Source organism: Ovis aries, chromosome 14 (assembly GCF_016772045.2).
Source record: "Ovis aries strain OAR_USU_Benz2616 breed Rambouillet chromosome 14, ARS-UI_Ramb_v3.0, whole genome shotgun sequence".
Classification (NCBI taxonomy): Eukaryota; Metazoa; Chordata; class Mammalia; order Artiodactyla; family Bovidae; genus Ovis; species Ovis aries.
The window spans coordinates 62,005,628-62,023,569 of record NC_056067.1 but is presented as its reverse complement, the minus strand read 5'-3'; the positions used below and the strand labels follow the sequence as shown (position 1 = coordinate 62,023,569).

Genomic DNA, 17,942 nt, shown 5'->3' with positions numbered 1-17,942 from the left:
AATAGCATCCATGCTCCAGATGGGAATTCAGCCAGAAAAATGGGAGCAAGAAAGAAGCGACATGGGGGAATCAGTCTTTCTGGAAACTGATCCGATTTCTTTATTTTGGGGTTTGCTTATATACCTTTTGTTACACATAGGGACGAATACAGAGTCACGTGGGGGTCAGCAGTCCTGACCTTTATCAAAATCAGGTGCTTCACATAAATGTATAAAAAAGGTCTTAGGGATATTACATCATCTTCTGGCCATGAGTGAGACCTGCTGACATTTTATGATGCTTTCTTTCTGATAACCAAAAAACGTATTTTTTCCAAGTGTGTTTTTTCTTAAACCAGGCACCACCCTCCAAATAAAGTTGCATTCCTATAGGGTGAGGGTGTAGTGAGTTACAGTCAAGAAAGGAATTTATTTAACCCAAGGTTAACATGATTAATCTTAAAGGTTAATACTTATTTCTCTTATATGCTTAAAGGTTAATACTTATTTCTTCCTATATGCTAGTTATATTCATTATAAGAGTAGGGAACATAGAGATTTAGCAGCAACCATCAGCCCAACAAATGAAAATCCTTTCACCAATGCTCCCCTTAAGATCTATTTAGTCTTAAGATATGATAAAGTTACATTCTTACATAGCAAGGACACAGTGATATATAACAAAGTACAGTGATCTATTACAAAAGAGAAAATCCATTAACTCAAAAAGTCTAGTATTGCTAATATCAAATATATATCACTATATTTCCTTTGCTATATTCCAAATACATTGATTAATATATTCCCAGGTGCCTAAGGATATAGAGGCCTGGCAGCAATCATTGACTCAACAAGAAGAAAAAGTCCTATGCTAATTAAGACTCTCAAAATACTCCAAAACTCTGTGCTGTTTATGGTTGAGAGGTAGTAAACAATCACGTGGCAGGAGTATGGATAATCCTGTCACACAAGCTAGTCTGTCAGCAGAGAGGTTTGACCTGAGACAGCTTTGTCCCACCCAGAGCAGGGAATTAGCAGCAATTATTGACACAACAAATGAAGAGACCCTTCACCAAATAATTCCTAACCAACACACTACACTAATAATTTTAACTCCCCCAAATAATTTGCCTTTAGTAAGTCTAAAACATCTCGTGCCTCTCAGGTTGGGAGGCTGTAAGCAATCACATGTGGCCGGACGAACCTATACAGGCGGGCTAGATAACCTTCAGAGGAGTCCATAAGCTGAAACACTCTTGTCACGCCCAGGAATTTTTATTGCTTTGGAGCTGCACGTTTACTCCTTCTCCGAGAGAAACAGTTATGGGGGGAGAGCCCCCTGTAAAGTCAGAGGTGTAGGTGAGAGCATAAAACAGACTCTGGTGTTGGGGTTAGATGCTCGGGAACAGGGGGTTTCCTGAGGCTTGATCACGCCTTTGCATATGCCAAGCCTCGTTCCTCATGACCTTTGCCATGGGCGGAATTCCTCACGCTGGCCCCCGGCAGCCCACATGCTGAAACTGAGCACAAACCAGCAACATGGGTCTTAAATGTAAGTGGTTGATTATTGCATTAACTTCCGTAAGAACTGAGGTATAGTTGATTAACAGTATTGTCATTTTGTTTTTTAAAGCCACCCACACAAGAGGGAGTGAAGTAGATTAAGCTATTATGGAGAGTTTTAGTTCTTTTTCTGGCTGCGTAGTATATCATTGTATGTATATATATACACACACACACATAAATATTTATATGACATCTTCTTTATCATTCACCTGACTGTCTTTTTAAAAAATTATTTATTTATATTCCTTTTGGCTGCACTGGGTCTTCCTTGTTGCATGTGGGCTTTTTCTAGTTTTAGCCAGTAGGGGCTGCTCTCTATTTGCAGTGAACAAGCTTCTCATTGTGGGGTTTTTCTTGTTGCAGAGCATGGTTTCTAGCTGCAAGGGCTTCAGTATTTGCAGGATGTGGGTTCAGTAGCTGTGGTTCACAGGCCTAGTTTCCCCATGGGAGGTAGGATCTTCCTGGACTAGGCATCATATATCTGTGCACCCTGCATTGGAAGGTGAATGGACCACCAGGGAAGGCCTATCCATTCATCTGTTGATGGATACTTAGGTTGCTTCCATTTGTTGGCAATTGTGAATAATGCTGCTATGAACATTGAAGGGCATGCGTCTTTTCAAATTAGTGTTTTTGTTTTTATTGGATATATACCCAGGAGTGGACTTGCTGGGTCAGATGGTAGTTCTATTTTCAGTTTTTTGAGAAACCTCCATATTGTGTTTTATAGTGTTTGCACAAATTTACATTCCCAACAACAGTGTATGAGGGTCCTCATTTGTCCAAATCTGGCTTCTGCTCTCCTGGGTTTTGTCTTCATATGTGGTACTGGAACGAATCCATCTTCCCAAGGTATGTCTCAATAACTGGCAAGTAGGTTTATGGTATTGGATCATTATGTTACCTCCCCATTACAGAGTCAAGAGATCCATGTTAGCAGGATACCAAGATAGCTGGTGGCAAAGTCTTTGGGAATCTTGGTTCCTAGCCCAAGGGTATGTGTAAACAGAAATATACTTAGAAATCTATAAGCCACCATTGCTCAAATAACTGAAGAAACCACAGAAAGAACTGTAGCACAACAGATATACCTAAAATCCTCAGCCAAAGTAGGTTTTAGAGAATAGAATTGCCCTAGATTTTCTACTGGCCAAACAAGAAGGCGTTATACTATTACTCACATGACTTCTTTGACTTACATTACTACCTCAGAAGACATTGAGACCCACACAGAAGAAATTTTCCAAGGGGCAAAACGGTTGCAAAATGTAACACAGACTGACCCTTTCAGTGACCTGATTGGTAGGTTCCCCTTGGGACTAGGCAAATTTTCCACACTGCTTTATAGATGATTATTGTTTTAATATTATTATCCTTGCCCTAGCTATCAAGTTACTCATGACATATATCCCCATCTGCTTACAGTCTGCTGCCAAAACCGCACATACAAATGATTGTACAGGAAACTGAGATGATGGATCAAATGTATAATCTATAAAATGGTTTCCCATGTGGGTCCGTGGTAAAGAATCCGCTTGCCAATGCAGGAGATGTGTGTTTGATCGCTGGGTTGGGAAGATCCCCTGGAGAAGGGAACGGCAACCTACTCCAGTGTTCTTGCCTGGAGAATCCCATGGACAGAGGAACCTGGCGGGCTACGGTCCATGGGGCTGCAAAGAGTCAGACACAACTGAGTGAATGTGCCCACACCCATACCCACTCACATCTATAAAACATTTCTCCATCAGTATATACATATCTACGTTGTTTACTGCATTTTAATTAATTTACCCAATTCTAAAGTTCTATACATTATGTACTGTTTTAATACAAATACTTTACACAGACAAACATTTATGAATATTAATACTTATATAATATTAATTACATATATTGAATATAAAGATATATACATATTTAGAGAAATAAGTTTCTTTGTTGTGCTTTGCAAATACTGCATTTTTTACTTTTTTACAGTTGAAGCTTTGGGGCAACCTTGAGTCATCAGATGATGGTAAGCATTTCTTAGCAATAATATCTTTTTTTTTAGATTTTATTTTTTATTTATTTTTAAAAATATAAATTTATTTATTTTAATTGGAGGCTAATTAATTTATAATATTGTATTGGTTTTGCCATACATTTATATGAATCCACCACGGGTGTACGTGTGTTCCCCATCCTGAACCCTCCCCACACCTCCCTCCCCATCCCATTCCTCTGGGTCATTCCAGTGCACCAACCCCGAGCACCCTCTATCATGCATGAGACCTGGACTGGCGATTCATTTCACTTATGATAATATACATGTTTCAATGCCATTCTCCCAAATCATCCCACCCTTGCCCTCTCGCATGGAGTCCAAAAGGCTGTTCTATACATCTTTAAAAATAAGGTCTATACATTGTTTAATTAAAGGCGGTGCTATAGCACACTGAACAGACTACAGTGTAGTATAAAGTAACTTACATGCCCTGGAAAATCAAAGAGCTGTGTGACTCTCTTTATTGCCAAGTCTCCTTATTGCAGTGGTTTGGAACCAAATCTCCAAGGTATGTCTACATTAACTCTCCACTTTGGGTCATATCAATTAATTGTTACAGAAAGTGCATCATTTTTCCTTGCTGGAAAATTGTCCACATTGTGGTTTTGGACAATAGTGTTTTTGGGTGAAATTCTTAGGTCTCCTATGAGCTAGCAGTTGGTCTAGAAGCTTGAGCACATTCTGATTCAGCTTCTCATCAAGACTCTTTCATGGACAGTGTTCTGTGTTGCCTGTTACAGCACACTGGGTAACATGGGATATCTCGTTGTCCCCCGGTGGTAAGGCAAGAACAGCAATCAGGTGATGTCAGCCTCCTCCATCAAAGTTTTACTCAAAAGAATCAGTCTCCATTATCTGCTTTCTAAGCCTGTTATCCCAGAACTTGTAAGATCCTGTATGTCCTAGTTCTGTTCATCCTCATCTGTTTTTAAATTAATCTAATAACTTGTACTCAGTATCTTGACCTCCATCCCTTGTTCACTCTACATCAGCTGTTCATTCCCACCAACAGTCCTCTGCTTCCTTATTACCAATGTCTTCAATGTCCGTAAGCCCAATTTAAACATTAATTCTGCAGCAGCACCTGTTAATCTTGTCTCTCCAATTTCACTTGCTTTTAGGTCTATGCAACCGTAACCATTTATCAACTAACCATTACTTCCCACCCACGTCCCTCTCCTCTGGCAAAATAAGAGTAGTTTTTTCAATAAAGAACTTTCCCCCATCAACTCTATTGTGTAACTCTAAGAGTATGTGACTGGCTTCCCTGGTGGCTAAGTCAGTTAAGAATCCACCTGCAATGCAGGAGACATGAGTTCGATCCTTGGGGCAGGATGATTCCCTGAAGGTGGAAATGGCAACCCACTCCAGTATTATTGCCTTGAAGAATCCCCGTGAACAGAGAAGCCTGGTGGGCTATAGTCCATGAGGTCACACGAGTCCAGTGCAACTTAGCAACTAAACCACCACACTACACTATAACTCAATAAAGTTGGGCAAAGAGATACAAATGACCATTTCCTTTTATCAGAAGTGATCTAGTTTATAAGTAATTATTCTCTTTTTCTTAAAGTCTACTTTGTTTGGTATTAAGATAGCTACCTTGGCTTCCTAGTATTACTGTTTGCACAATATATCTGTTCCCTTGCATTTACTTCCAACCTATTTGTATCTTAATACATAAAGTGTAACTCTTGACAAAATGTGTAAGCTGCCGGTATTTCCTTTCCAAGTTTCAATCTCTGTGTTTTTGCTGAAATTAGGCATAGGAACAAGCTTCTTATGTGAAGGTTAATATTTTTTTCCTCCTCTAGTTGCTGGTTATACTGGTATACTTTCTTTGTGAAAATTCATCTTGTTGCTTACTAAGAAAGCATGCACTTTTCTAGATGTATATTATGATTTTAAAAGCTTGCTTAAAAATTGTAAAACATTCAAGTCATTTTGTCCACTAGCAATAAATACACAGCAGCAAATGCATTTCACCTTCACAGGCCATAGAGACTCAGTGTCCCTTGAACCAGCAGATCCTCCAGTGCATGGTGGGATTCCACATAGCATGTTTCCTATGGCTAAGATGATTCATGACCTGATATGTTTTGATCAAGAGTCTGGGGGGTGGAGGCTGGTGGCTGTGGCTCATTGTTCTCCTCCAGGCTGTGTCGGATCCCATATCCAAAGTATATGGCAAATCCTAGGAGGGAAATGAGACAATGAGAAGGAAAAGTAGGTGCTCTCCCCACTTACAAGTGCCCAACAGTGCTCCTATCGTGGCCAAGACAGTTTGGGGGAGTTCAATTTGGGTTCAATCAGTCAAGTGGACTCTTTATCCCAGAAAGTCACTTACCAATCACCATCCAGATGCCAAACTGGGCCCAGGCCCCAGAGGTCATCTGCACCATGAGATAAATGTTCAGAAAGATGCTCACCAGTGGGAGGACAGGCAGAGCAGGCACCTGTGGGCAGAGTCAGGTCATCCCTGAACACACTACAGACATCTGAAAGGGAGACCCTACCCCATGATTGTAGGGAGACTCCAGTCCTGCTCAGGCTGTGCATTCAGGGCCTACTGAGATTATATATGTAAAGCACTGAGTGTGGATCAGGGAAGGGTCTGTTTGTTTTAGTAATTTCGCTTCTTCCTTGGTCCAGCAAATAATGTTTAGGCCATGAAGCGTGAAGACTTCATTCACTCGAGGTGGATAGTTGGGCACATAAGGTCACTTACCTTAAAATAAAGGTGAGTAGGGCTCTGGGGCTGCCTCCAGATGATGACCGTGACCCCAGTGATGAGCAGCAGCAGCAACACAGCCACTGTTGTGAGCACGGGGTCTCCAGAGAACACCTGGCTGGACCACCGGGCCAGGACCAGGCTCAGGATGGTCAGCAGGAGAACTGCAAGGGTCAAGGAGGAGGAGGACAGGCTGGACCCAGAAGACAAAGATGTCAGGACCTGGGGTCACACCCCTCCCCAAACTGCTCACATCAGGAAGAGCCATCATGTCTCTAAGATTCCTCCTCAGCTGACAAAGACACAGAATCCCACTCTATCTTGTCAGTTTCAGAGTATAACCAAAGAGAAGTCTCACTGCTCACCAAGCAGGAAGGCACATCCATAGACAATCTGGCCAGATTTCCTGGTGGGGATGGTGTTGATAGGGTCACACAGACTCTTCAGAATGTTTGAGGTTCCTTCTTCAGGTACAGATTCCAAAGGTCTTCCTTCAATATCAGGCTTCATCTCCATTTTCTCCTCTTTTTTCTCCTGCTTGCTTAAATTCTGATCTTGCTGGTACCTTAATTAGAGGTGTTAAAGCAATATTAACAGCAGTCCCTATTCAGCCAACATCACACAGCCTATTCTACATCAGTCTTGCATTAAGCAGAGCAGGACATTTAGAAGACAGCATGAAGGCAGATTACCTCCCCATCAATCCCCATGAGTCCATGGGCCCCAGTTAAGATGTAGTGGAGTCTCACCTGAGGACAAGACCAGAAAGAGCCACTAGGGAGTAAACAAGCAGGGTCCCGATTGACACAAGGTCCGCAAGATCTCTGAACTCAAAAAGTAATGCCATGATCCCTAGAATGAGGGCAGGAACAAGGTGGGGGAGAGAGTGAGAAACCACTGGACCTATGCAAGATAAGGACGTTGACCGAGTGGGTTTTGTTTATTCACCTGCGAGGCTCCCAGAAGCCGCGATGGCCATGATGGGGGTGCCTGTGCGATCATAGATCCAGGCAAGTCTCCGGAAAAGGAGCCCGTCCTCTGCCATTGCACAGATCAGCCGAGGCATGGTGAATGTAATACCCAAGAGGCTGGGAGAGGAAATGGGGGCACGTGTGAGGACGTGAAGAAGCAGGAGAGACCAGGGCATCTGCTCCATAGTCTACATGGGGCAAGGTGCCCTTCCTTCTTATCTCTCAATCCCAAGGGCTGGGATACTGGAGCATCTGACAGTAGATGGGAAGAAAACCAAGACACTGACCTGGATGTAAGAGCACAGAGGGTGCCAACAATTACGACATATCTGGCAGCATCCCAGCCAACGTGGAGAAAAGCCTGCGGAAAGGGGCTGTCAGGGTGAATCAGGTAGTAGGGCACCATGAGGGTGAGTGATGCCGAGACACCAAAATACACCAAAAAACAGATGAAGAGCGTGATCATGATGCCCAAGGGGATGGATCGATCAGGATTTAGAGCTTCTTCCCCTGCAGGGAGAGTGGAAGTTCTGGGTCAGGAAAACACACTGAGGTGAAATCACAGAATCAAATTCCCTCTTGACGTCCAAACATAGTCTAACCTTCTACCGACCCTTACACCCAAGGGCAGCCCAAACTCTGCCCACATCCCTGATGAGACACACAATGACCATGTTACCTCTCGTGGCAATGGAATCAAAGCCAAGAAATGCGTAGAAACATGTAGCTGCTCCGTGGAGAATCCCTTCATAATCAAAGGGTACAAACCCTCCAGAACCCAGAGGACCCAAGCTAGTGAAAGAAGGAAGGAAGGAGAGGGTGGGTGAGGCGAGTTCAGCCATCTCTACTGGACTCCTCTATTTAGTACCACAAGTCCTAGGCCCCAGAACCCCTGTCACCTGGATCCATCAGCCCATTGATCTCTAGTCTCCACCATATTCCCATATCAGCACTACCACAAGCGTTTCTATGACCACGAGAACCCTCCTAACCTCGAGGTGTCACTGGATGCAGAAGTGTTCAATGCGTAGTCCTGTTCTGTGAGCTTCCAGTTGTGCAGGTCTCCCTTAATGAAGCCAGAGACGATGATGAAGCTGAGGACCAAAATGTTGATGCCTGTGAACACTTTATTAACCAGGGTGGACTCACGAGTTCCCAGAACCTGCAGTCCTGCAGGAAAGATGGAATATGAAGCATATAAAATACTAAGTCCATAGATACAGAAAGCAGATTAGTGGTATCTGGGAGTTAGGGCACTGGTGGTGATGGACCAATGGACAGTGACAGCTCAGTGGGTACAAGGTGTCCTTTAGGGGTGGTGAAAATGTTTGGAACCAGATGGAGATGATGGTTACACAATATTATGAATGTACTAACTCCCACTGAATTGTACACTTTCAGATGGTCAATTTCTGACTGTGGCAACCCTCTCCTAATATTAACTTCTACCAAATCATCTCATGTACATCTTAAATTTATACCGTGTTGTATTTGCATCTCAATAAAGCTGGGGAAAATAAGAAAATGTTTTATTTTATGTTATTTTAGTTTCCTGTCAATTAAAAACACATCTTTGAGGACCTCTCTTGTGGCCTAGTGTTTAAGAATTCGCTTTGCAATCCAATCTGCGGGTTTGATCCCTTGTCAAGAAACTAATATCCCACATGCCTGAAAGCAGCCAAGCCTTCGAGACCCAACTACTGAGCCCATGCACTTTGGAGCCTGTGTGCCACAAATAGAGAGTCTGTGTGCCACAACTAATTCTCATTGCAGCCAAGTAAATAAATAAAATTTTAATAGATATTTTTATTAGAAAAAAACCCAACAATCACATCTCTGGTATCAGTACAGAGAAGAAACTTATGGTCTAAGTAAATGATTCTCAGCTGGGGTGATTTGTCCACCATGTGATGTGTGGCAACGTCTGGAGATATTCTAATTTTCCCAGAGATGCTACTAAATATCCAACAAAGGTTATTTAAAAAATCTGAAATGCACACCTCTAAATCTATGAATAACCCAGTCCAAATTGTCAATAGTACCAAGAATGGGAAAGAATGGTCTGTGTCTTGCCTTCCTGTTTCTCATATCCCAGATGCTTCTTTTCAGTCCTAATCCCACACCATTCTTCCATCCCAACGCTTTCCCACCCCAGCTTCCCCTCAATACCTCACTCTCCACATCCTATCATGGACTCCTTCTCACCTGTTAACAGCAGTACCAGGCCCAGGGCAAAAAAATCTGGATACCTGGCCAAGAAGTAGGGCATTTGCAGAGAGAAAGTTTCCTGTAACATCTGAGAGATGTGGTTCCCAATGAGGTTGTCAAAGACATAGCTCCAGGCCCTGGCCACAGAGGAGGTGGCTGCAGCAACAGAAGAAGGAATGTTCATTGACAAACATAAATAGATTTCTAATACGGGATATATTTTGAGGGGAGGGGACTCCAAGCAAAATACTTAATCTCAAAGAGTCTTTTTTCATGGGTTGGGGAGGGCAGATCCAGATGATTCACAAAATAAGTCAACTAATTAATATTCTAGGAGTTCAGTGTTACATGGAAAAATGTAACAGAAATTTGGGGCCAGAAGGGCTGGAAGGTGAGGGTTGAAAATTTAAATCCAGATCTAAAGGAAAATCTCATGAATCCAACAGCTGAGCAAAGACTTCAATACAATAAAGGGATGAGGCTGTTGGACACGCCCCCCTTCTGACCCACTCCCTGTAGTTCTCTTTCCTCTGGGTTCCTGGTCCATCATTTAAGAAAAACAAGACAGAGCTCAGTAGAATGGTATTTTGGAGTTTCCCTGCCACTATTATCCACTTCACCCCACAAGGTCAATAATAAAGTTCTCATGAATGAGTGAAGACCTAAACCCCACCTCCTATCTCTTGATATTTAAGCTACACACCTTCCCCCTCCCCACCATCTCACCAATGACATAGGACAGGATGAGGTTCCAGCCAATGATGAAGGCACACAATTGTCCCACAGTGACGTAGATGTAGAGATACGCAGTACCAGAGCGTGGTACCCGGGCCCCAAACTCAGCAAAGCAGAGACTAGACATCACACAGGACAGTGCGGCCACCAGGAAGCAGATGACGGTCGCTGGTCCAGCTCTCACTTTGGCCAATTCACCAGTCAGGATGTACACGCCAGCTCCCAGGGTGCTGCCCACGCCCAAGGCCACCAGGTCAAGGGTGTTAAGATAAGCTCTGGGTCTCTCCACCCTGAGCTCCAGTGGACGCCTGCGGACCAGCTTTTCACCGAAGTGGCCAACATATTGGCGCAGCATCCTAGACATAGTTGAGGAAGTTACAGTCTGCAGAGAAAACAAGCTACAAAGCCACCAATAATATCTATCTCTCCTTGGCCATGAAAGTATAATTCCTTGGAGTAATGGAGTTATAGGAAGCAGGAGGCAAAATAACACATCAAGTAAGTTCTGATCTCTGAGCTTTGGTTTCTACAAACATGGATAAAATCATTAATGTCTTTTAAATTTACTGGAAGTGAAAGAGGATTGAAGGGAGCAAAAGATGTCATATCAAAATGTCCCACATTACAGAATTGGACACTTAAAAGTGCTTAAGATGGCAAATTTTATGTCATTGTGTACTTTACCACTATTAAAAAAATTGTTGCCAATGATGAACAATAGAGCCAGCTTCACAGAGTTGCTGGTTGTAGTAAACCTCATGATAATTTAATATAAATCCCCATACAATCATCTCTGTGGTTATCAAAATCTGAGGATTCTTGAGTCCCTTACATTGTCCTCACATCCACAGAGGAGGAGCCTGCAGATACAGAGGCCAGCAATATACAGGAGACTGACATCAATGGTCCACATGCCATAAACCCTGTATAAGGGGAATCTTTAATATTGTTTGAATGCTGGTCTAAAATGAGTCTCAACCTCCAGATATGATCCAATCTCTCCCACTCCAACCTCTTCTCTCACAAATACAAGCGCTCCCAGCTCCTGCTTTCATCTGGAAAATGGGTCTCTCCACCCTCAGTCAGGAGCCGGGCTGACCCCCCACACTCTGGGGTTGCAAAGGTCTCTTTGGGAGGATGTGAACTCAGAGCCTAGTCTCCCACAGAAGAGGCTGACCCAAGACTTACTGGATCCTTGGAGCAGAGCCTGGAGCACTGGGTCAGTCAGGGAGGCTGAGGGTAAGCCGTGTGGGGCTGGAGCTGAGACAGCTCCAAGAACCAAAGCGAGGAGTCCTGAGCACAGGAGACAGTCCTCACCCCTGGGTTGTTGGGGTGGAGATGAGCTGAGTGGGTGGGGAGCATCTGCAGTGTAGCTATCAGCACCGACTCTTCTGTGGTTACTCTCGGGGGAGGTTCTGAGAGGTTTTTCTATTGCTATAAAATTTGCAAAATTAACCAGTTCAGTAATTGTCCGGTTCAGTAATGTTAGGCGCATTCATATTTTGTACAACCAAACTCCAGAACTTTTTCATCTTGCAAAACTTCAACTCTGTACTCATTCAACGATTCTCCCTTTCTCCTCCACAGTTCCTGGCAATCACCATTCTACTTTCTGTCTCTATGAATCTGAACCCTCTAGGTACTTCATTCAAATGGAAACACTCAATACTTGTCATTTCTTGCCAGGCTTATTTCACTTAGCAAAATGTCCACAAGTTTCATCCATGTTGTAGCATATGTTGGAATTCCCTCCTTCAGTAATGCTGAATAATACTCTCTTATTTATACATACCACATCGGCTTAACTATTTCTTGATCAATGGGCACTTGAGTTGCTCTCAGGCTTTGGTTATTATGAATAATTCTGCTATGAACATGGGTGTACAAATATCTCTGCCAGAGTATGCTTTCAATTCTTCTGGGTATATCCTCAGAAGTAGATTGCCAGATAACACGATTCTAAGATTTTTACCTGCTTGTGACAGAGAAAATATTCACATATGGAGGTATGGGGAAGTCATTTTGGCTTATACATGGTTCATCTTGAACTTTGTGTGAACTAAGACAGCCTGTCTAACTCACAGCTCATCTGCTTTAACCAATGAGGTAAAGGATGTCTGTTTTGAAGATAAGGATGGGTAACTCCCTTCTCATGGTGTCCATGTTAACATTCCCTTGGAGATAATGTTCCCTTCCCAGATACCAGGGTCCTGCTGTCTCGATGTCTATGTGCTAAGTCTGTCTCTTTTGAAACCTTGAAGGAATGCACCCTGTCGTGTTGATGTGTGAGCTTTGTTTGCGTGAGGCATAAGACTGTGCTGGAAACCATGCTTCAGCAGAGCAGTTCCTCAGAGCTCTCGGAGAGGCTGTCTGCCTCGCTGTAGTGCTCAGTTTGACTCAAATAAAACTTTTTTTCTATTTCTACAGTAGATTTTTAAAATTGATTGTTTCCCTGAACACAAATTTATTTGATCATCAAGAACTCTGTCGTGGAGAAAAGGGAATGCTCTTGCACTGTTGGTGGGAATGTAAATGGATACAGCTACTGTAGAAGACGGTGTGGAGATTCCTTAAAAAACTAGGAATAAAACCACCATATGAACCAGCAATCCCACTGCTAGGCATACACCCTGAGGAAACCAGGGTTGAAAAAGATGCTTGTATCCCATTGTTCATTGCAGCACAATTTACAATATCGAGAACATGGAAGCAACCTAGATACCCATCCACAGATGAATGGATAAAGAAGCTGTGGTACATATACACAATGGAATATTACTCAGCCACAAAAAGGAACACATTTGAGTCAGTTCTCATGAGGTGGATGAACCTAGAACCTATCATACAGAATGAAGTGAGTCAGAAAGAGAAAGATAAATACCATATTCTAACACATATATATGGAATCTAGAAAAACGGTACTGAAGAATTTATTTACAGGGCAGCAGTGGAAAATCAGACATAGAGAATAGACTTATGGACATGGGGAGAGGGGAGGAGAGGGTGAGATGTATGGAGAGAGTAAGATGGAAACTTACATTATCATATGTAAAATAGATAGTCAACGGCAATTTGCTGTATGGCTCAGGAAACTCAAACAGGGGCTCTGTGTCAACCTAAAGGGGTGAGATGGGGAGGGAGATGGGAGGGAAGGTCAAGAGGGAGGGGATATATGTATACCTATGGCTGATTCAATTTGACTCCGAATTTGGTAATAAGGAGTTCATGATCTGAGCTACAGTCAGCTTGTTTTTGTTGACTGTATAGAGCTTCTCCATCTTTGGCTGCAAAGAATATAATCAATCTGATTTCAGTGTTGACCATCTGGTGATGTCCATGTGTAATGTCTTCTCTTGTGTTGTTGGAAAAGGGTGTTTGCTATGACCAGTGCATTTTCTTGGCAAAACTCTATTAGCCTTTGCCCTGCTTCATTCCGCATTCCAAGGCCAAATTTGCCTGTTCGCCGACTAAGGTCCGTCTAGTCAAGGCTATGGTTTTTCCTGTGCTCATGTATGGATGTGAGAGTTGGGCTGTGAAGGAGGCTGAGCGCCGAAGAATTGATGCTTTTGAACTGTGGTGTTGGAGAAGATTCTTGAGAGTCCCTTGGACTGCAAGGAGATCCAACCAGTCTATTCTGAAGGAGATCAGCCCTGGGATTTCTTTGGAAGGAATGATGCTGAAGCTGAAGCTCCAGTACTTTGGCCACCTCATGCGGAGAGTTGACTCGTTGGAAAAGACTCTGATGCTGGGAGGGATTGGGGGCAGGAGGAGAAGAGGACGACAGAGGATGAGATGGCTGAATGGCATCACTGACTTGATGGACGTGAGTCTGAGTGAACTCTGGGAGTTGGTGGTGAACAGGGAGGCCTGGTGTGCTGCGATTCATGGGGTCGCAAAGAGTCGGACACGACTGAGCGACTGAACTGAACTGAACTGATGGCTGATTCATATTGAGGTTTGGCAGAAAATAGCAAAATTCTGTACAGCAATTATTCTTCAATAAAATAATAATAAAAAAAGAACAAGAAGAACCATCAAAAACCCCCTGAAAACTAGGGGCTGTAAAGCCAGGGACCCCACTCACAACCCTCCTCCCTTCCAGTGTTTCTACTTGACTTTGCACGTCTGCCTGTGGCCTGAGACACTCCAGTGTGGGGAATCACTAAGCCCTGCTGGGTGCCAGGAGAAGGGGAGCTTAAAATCTCTGGTGTTAATTCAAGCAATGAAAGCATTTAACAAGCATGGTGCCTGCATCCAGCCTTGTACTAAAGAATGGAAGAAGGAAGATAAAGGGGAGTGTGACTTGATCCTTTTCTTCAAGGTTCTCTGTTTGCTGGGAGAGCTGATCATGAAGACAGGGAAGGGAAACTGGATGTTAGAAATAAAGAGCATTTCTTTTCCCAAGGAAAGAAAAACCCAGGAATGGGAAGAGGGGTCATGCAGTGAAGGGGCCACTGGTGAAGGGTTGACAAAATTATGATGTGTCGCAAATGACCCAAATGCAAAATTAGTGGGCACAAACCAGCAACATGGCATCAAAATGTACTAATTGGCTCATTAGCTTTTGAAAAACCAAGCGCACAAGATGAAATGAAGTGAGTTAGTGTTAGTCATTCTGACTCTTCATGACCCTGTAGACTGTAGCCCACCAGGCTCCTCCACCCATGGGATTCTCCAGTCAAGAATACTGGAGTGGGTCGCTCTTTCCTGCTTCACGGGATCGTCTCCATCCAGGGGTTGAACCTGGGTCTCTGGCATGGTAGGCGGATTCTGTACTGTCTGAGCCACCAGGGAAGACTTAACCTATTCTGAAAAGTTTTAGCTGGCTGTGTGGGGACCCACTCAAATCCCTAGAGTTGGTGGGAAGAGTATTTTAAAGGAAAATATCTGAGGTGCAACAAATACAGAAAGAATCCTTCTCTTAACTTTCTTTATCTGACTGAAAGCAGAAAATTCTGGGAAATCAGGCTGTAAGAAACTCCGTGCCTGGGGAACGGCCACTCCTAAGAGGATAAAGGTGAGTAAACCGATGACAATAATTCCTTTCTCCTGGAGTTTCATAGCCTGAAGAAAGGGGAAAGACTACTGACATCTGCAAAGACCAACATTATTACAAGGTTTTTCATCTCCTGTTTGTTGTCTCAACCTGTCTTTCTTTCCTAAAGAAACCCATTTGTTTTTCCCATAAGCCTGCAACTTTAATCATTTAGGACAGGAGTCCCCATACTCCCGGCCATAGATCAGTACCAGCCTGTTTGGAATTGGGGTGCACCACAGGAGGTGAGTGGCAGGCCAGTGAGCGAAGCATTGCCTGTATTTACAGCAGCTCCGCACCACTCAAACTGCTGCCTGAGCTCCACCTCCTGCCAGATTAGCAGCAGCATTAGATTCTCACAGGAACACAAATACTACTGTGAGCCATGCTTGTGAGGGATCTAGGTTGCATGCTACTTATGAGAATCTAATGGCTGATCATCTGAGGTGGAGTGGAGGTGGTGATCCTAGCACTGGGGAGCAGCTGTAAATACAGTTTATCATTAGTAGAGAGGCTTGACTGCATGGATACCATCAATTGCTTGCAGACTCATATCGAAACCCTGTCAGAGAGTAGCAGGTAACAATTAAGCTGCATCTGGTGGCAGGCTTTAAGTCAGAACTCAACACTCATTTCAGTCTGCACATGGCCTGCCCATTATTTTATTTACCGCTTCCATCCATGCCTCTTTCCTCAACTATGCACTTGTCTTACAGTTGTCACAGTTTGGGTAAGCCCACAAGCTAACCCCAGCCAAAATGAGTTACAAACAAACATTGTTGGAGAGCTTCTTTGAAAAGGGGAATCACCCAATGGCGGGACAGCATGATAAGACTGCCAACAGAAAGAAAGCTGCATTTAAGATAAAATACCAACAGTCCTACTTAAATTACGGGTTTATTGTGGGTGATTCACATTCTCCAAGTCCTTTTTGTATAATAGTCCTCTCCAACAAAGCCATGAAACCTTCAAACTGCTTCACCACATGGAAACCAAGCACCCTACATTACAAGATAAGCCTTTGGAGTTTGTCAAAAGAAAAAAAAAACACAAACCACGAACAACAAAAGCCCATCACTTCATCAAGTATGTCCACACTGAGAGTATCATTGTTAGTGGCTAACCGCATTGCTAAAGCTAAGAAGCCCTTAAGCAATGGTGAAGAGTTGATTCTGTCTGCTGCTAAGGATGGAGCTTCTCTGGTGGCTCAGTGGTAAAGAATTCACCTGTTAATGCAGGAGATAAGGGCTTGATCCCTGGGTCCGGAAGATCCCTTGGAGAAGGAAATGACAACCCATTCACTTCTTGCCTGGCAAATTCCATGGACAGAGGAGCCTGGAGGGCTATGGCCCATGGGGTCACAAAAGAGTCGGACACAATTGAGCACAAGCACAAGCTATTAGGGACATTTGTTGTGAATTTTTAGGAGAGGCTTATGATTATACAGTGGAAGTGAGAAATAGATTTCAGGGCCTAGATCTGATAGATAGAGTGCCTGATGAACTATGGAATGAAGTTCGTGACATTGTACAGGAGACAGAGATCAAGACCATCCCCATGGAAAAGAAATGCAAAAAAGCAAAATGGCTGTCGGGAGAGGCCTGACAGATAGCTGTGAAGAGAAGAGAGGTGAAAAGCAAAGGAGAAAAGGAAAGATATAGGTGTCTAAATGCAGAGTTCCAAAGAATAGCAAGAAGAGATAAGAAAGCCTTCTTCAGTGATCAATGCAAAGAAATAGAGGAAAACAACAGAATGGGAAAGACTAGAGATCTCTTCAAGAAAATTAGAGATACCAAGGGAACATTTCATGCAAAGATGGGCTCGATAAAGGACAGAAATGGTCTGGACCTAACAGAAGCAGAAGATATTAAGAAGAGGTGGCAAGAATACACACAAGAACTGTACAATAAAGATCTTCACGACCCAGATAATCATGATGAAGTGATCACTAATCTAGAGCCAGACATCCTGGAATGTGAAGTCAAGTGGGCCTCAGAAAGCATCACTACGAACAAAGCTAGTGGACGTGATGGAATTCCAGTTGAGTTGTTTCAAATCCTGAAAGATGATGCTGTGAAAGTGCTGCACTCAATATGCCAGCAAATTTGGAAAACTCAGCAGTGGCCACAGGACTGGAAAAGGTCACTTTTCATTCCAATCCCAAAGAAAGGCAATGCCAAAGAATGCTCAAACTACCGCACAATTGCACTCATCTCACATGCTAGTAAAGTAATGCTCAAAATTCTGCAAGCCAGGCTTCAGCAATACGTGAACCGTGAACTGCTTGATGTTCAAGCTGGTTTTAGAAAAAGCAGAGGAACCAGAGATCAAATTGCCAACATCCGCTGGATCATGGAAAAAGCAAGAGTGTTCCAGAAACACATCTATTTCTGCTTTATTGACTATGCCAAAGCCTTTGACTGTGTGGATCACAATCAACTGTGGAAAATTCTTCAAGAGATGGGAATACCAGACAACCTAACCTGCCTCTTGAGAAATCTGTATGCAGGTCGGGAAGCAACAGTTAGAACTGGACATGGAACAACAGACTGGTTCCAAATAGGAAAAGGAGGACGTCAAGGCTGTATATTGTCACCCTGCTTATTTAACTTATACGCAGAGTACGTCATGAGAGACGCTGGACTGGAAGAAACACAAGCTGGAATCAAGACT

At 43.3% G+C, this 17,942-nt stretch overlaps 1 protein-coding gene across 2 annotated transcripts; it reads right to left on the bottom strand.

The window, feature by feature from the left end:
* Nucleotides 1-76: 76 nt before the first annotated feature.
* On the bottom strand, nt 77-11,574 carry LOC101114383 (cationic amino acid transporter 3-like). 2 transcript variants are annotated; one of them, XR_009596452.1, is made up of 13 exons: nt 11,423-11,574; nt 10,226-10,590; nt 9,497-9,655; nt 8,284-8,461; nt 7,971-8,083; nt 7,579-7,801; nt 7,269-7,408; nt 7,070-7,172; nt 6,686-6,885; nt 6,318-6,484; nt 5,937-6,045; nt 5,576-5,783; nt 77-3,215 (listed from the first exon to the last, which is right to left on the bottom strand). XR_009596452.1 is itself a non-coding variant. In XM_004015865.6 (12 exons), the coding sequence occupies exons 2-12, from the start codon at nt 10,587-10,589 to the stop codon at nt 5,662-5,664; spliced, it is 1,878 nt and encodes a 625-aa protein (XP_004015914.4). In that variant the 5' UTR covers nt 10,590; nt 11,423-11,574; the 3' UTR covers nt 3,585-5,661. The 2 variants fall into 2 exon arrangements, 1 of the variants encoding a protein (XP_004015914.4); XM_004015865.6 differs by lacking the exon at nt 77-3,215 and having other exon boundaries at nt 3,585-5,783.
* Between the last annotated feature and the right edge of the window lie 6,368 nt (nt 11,575-17,942).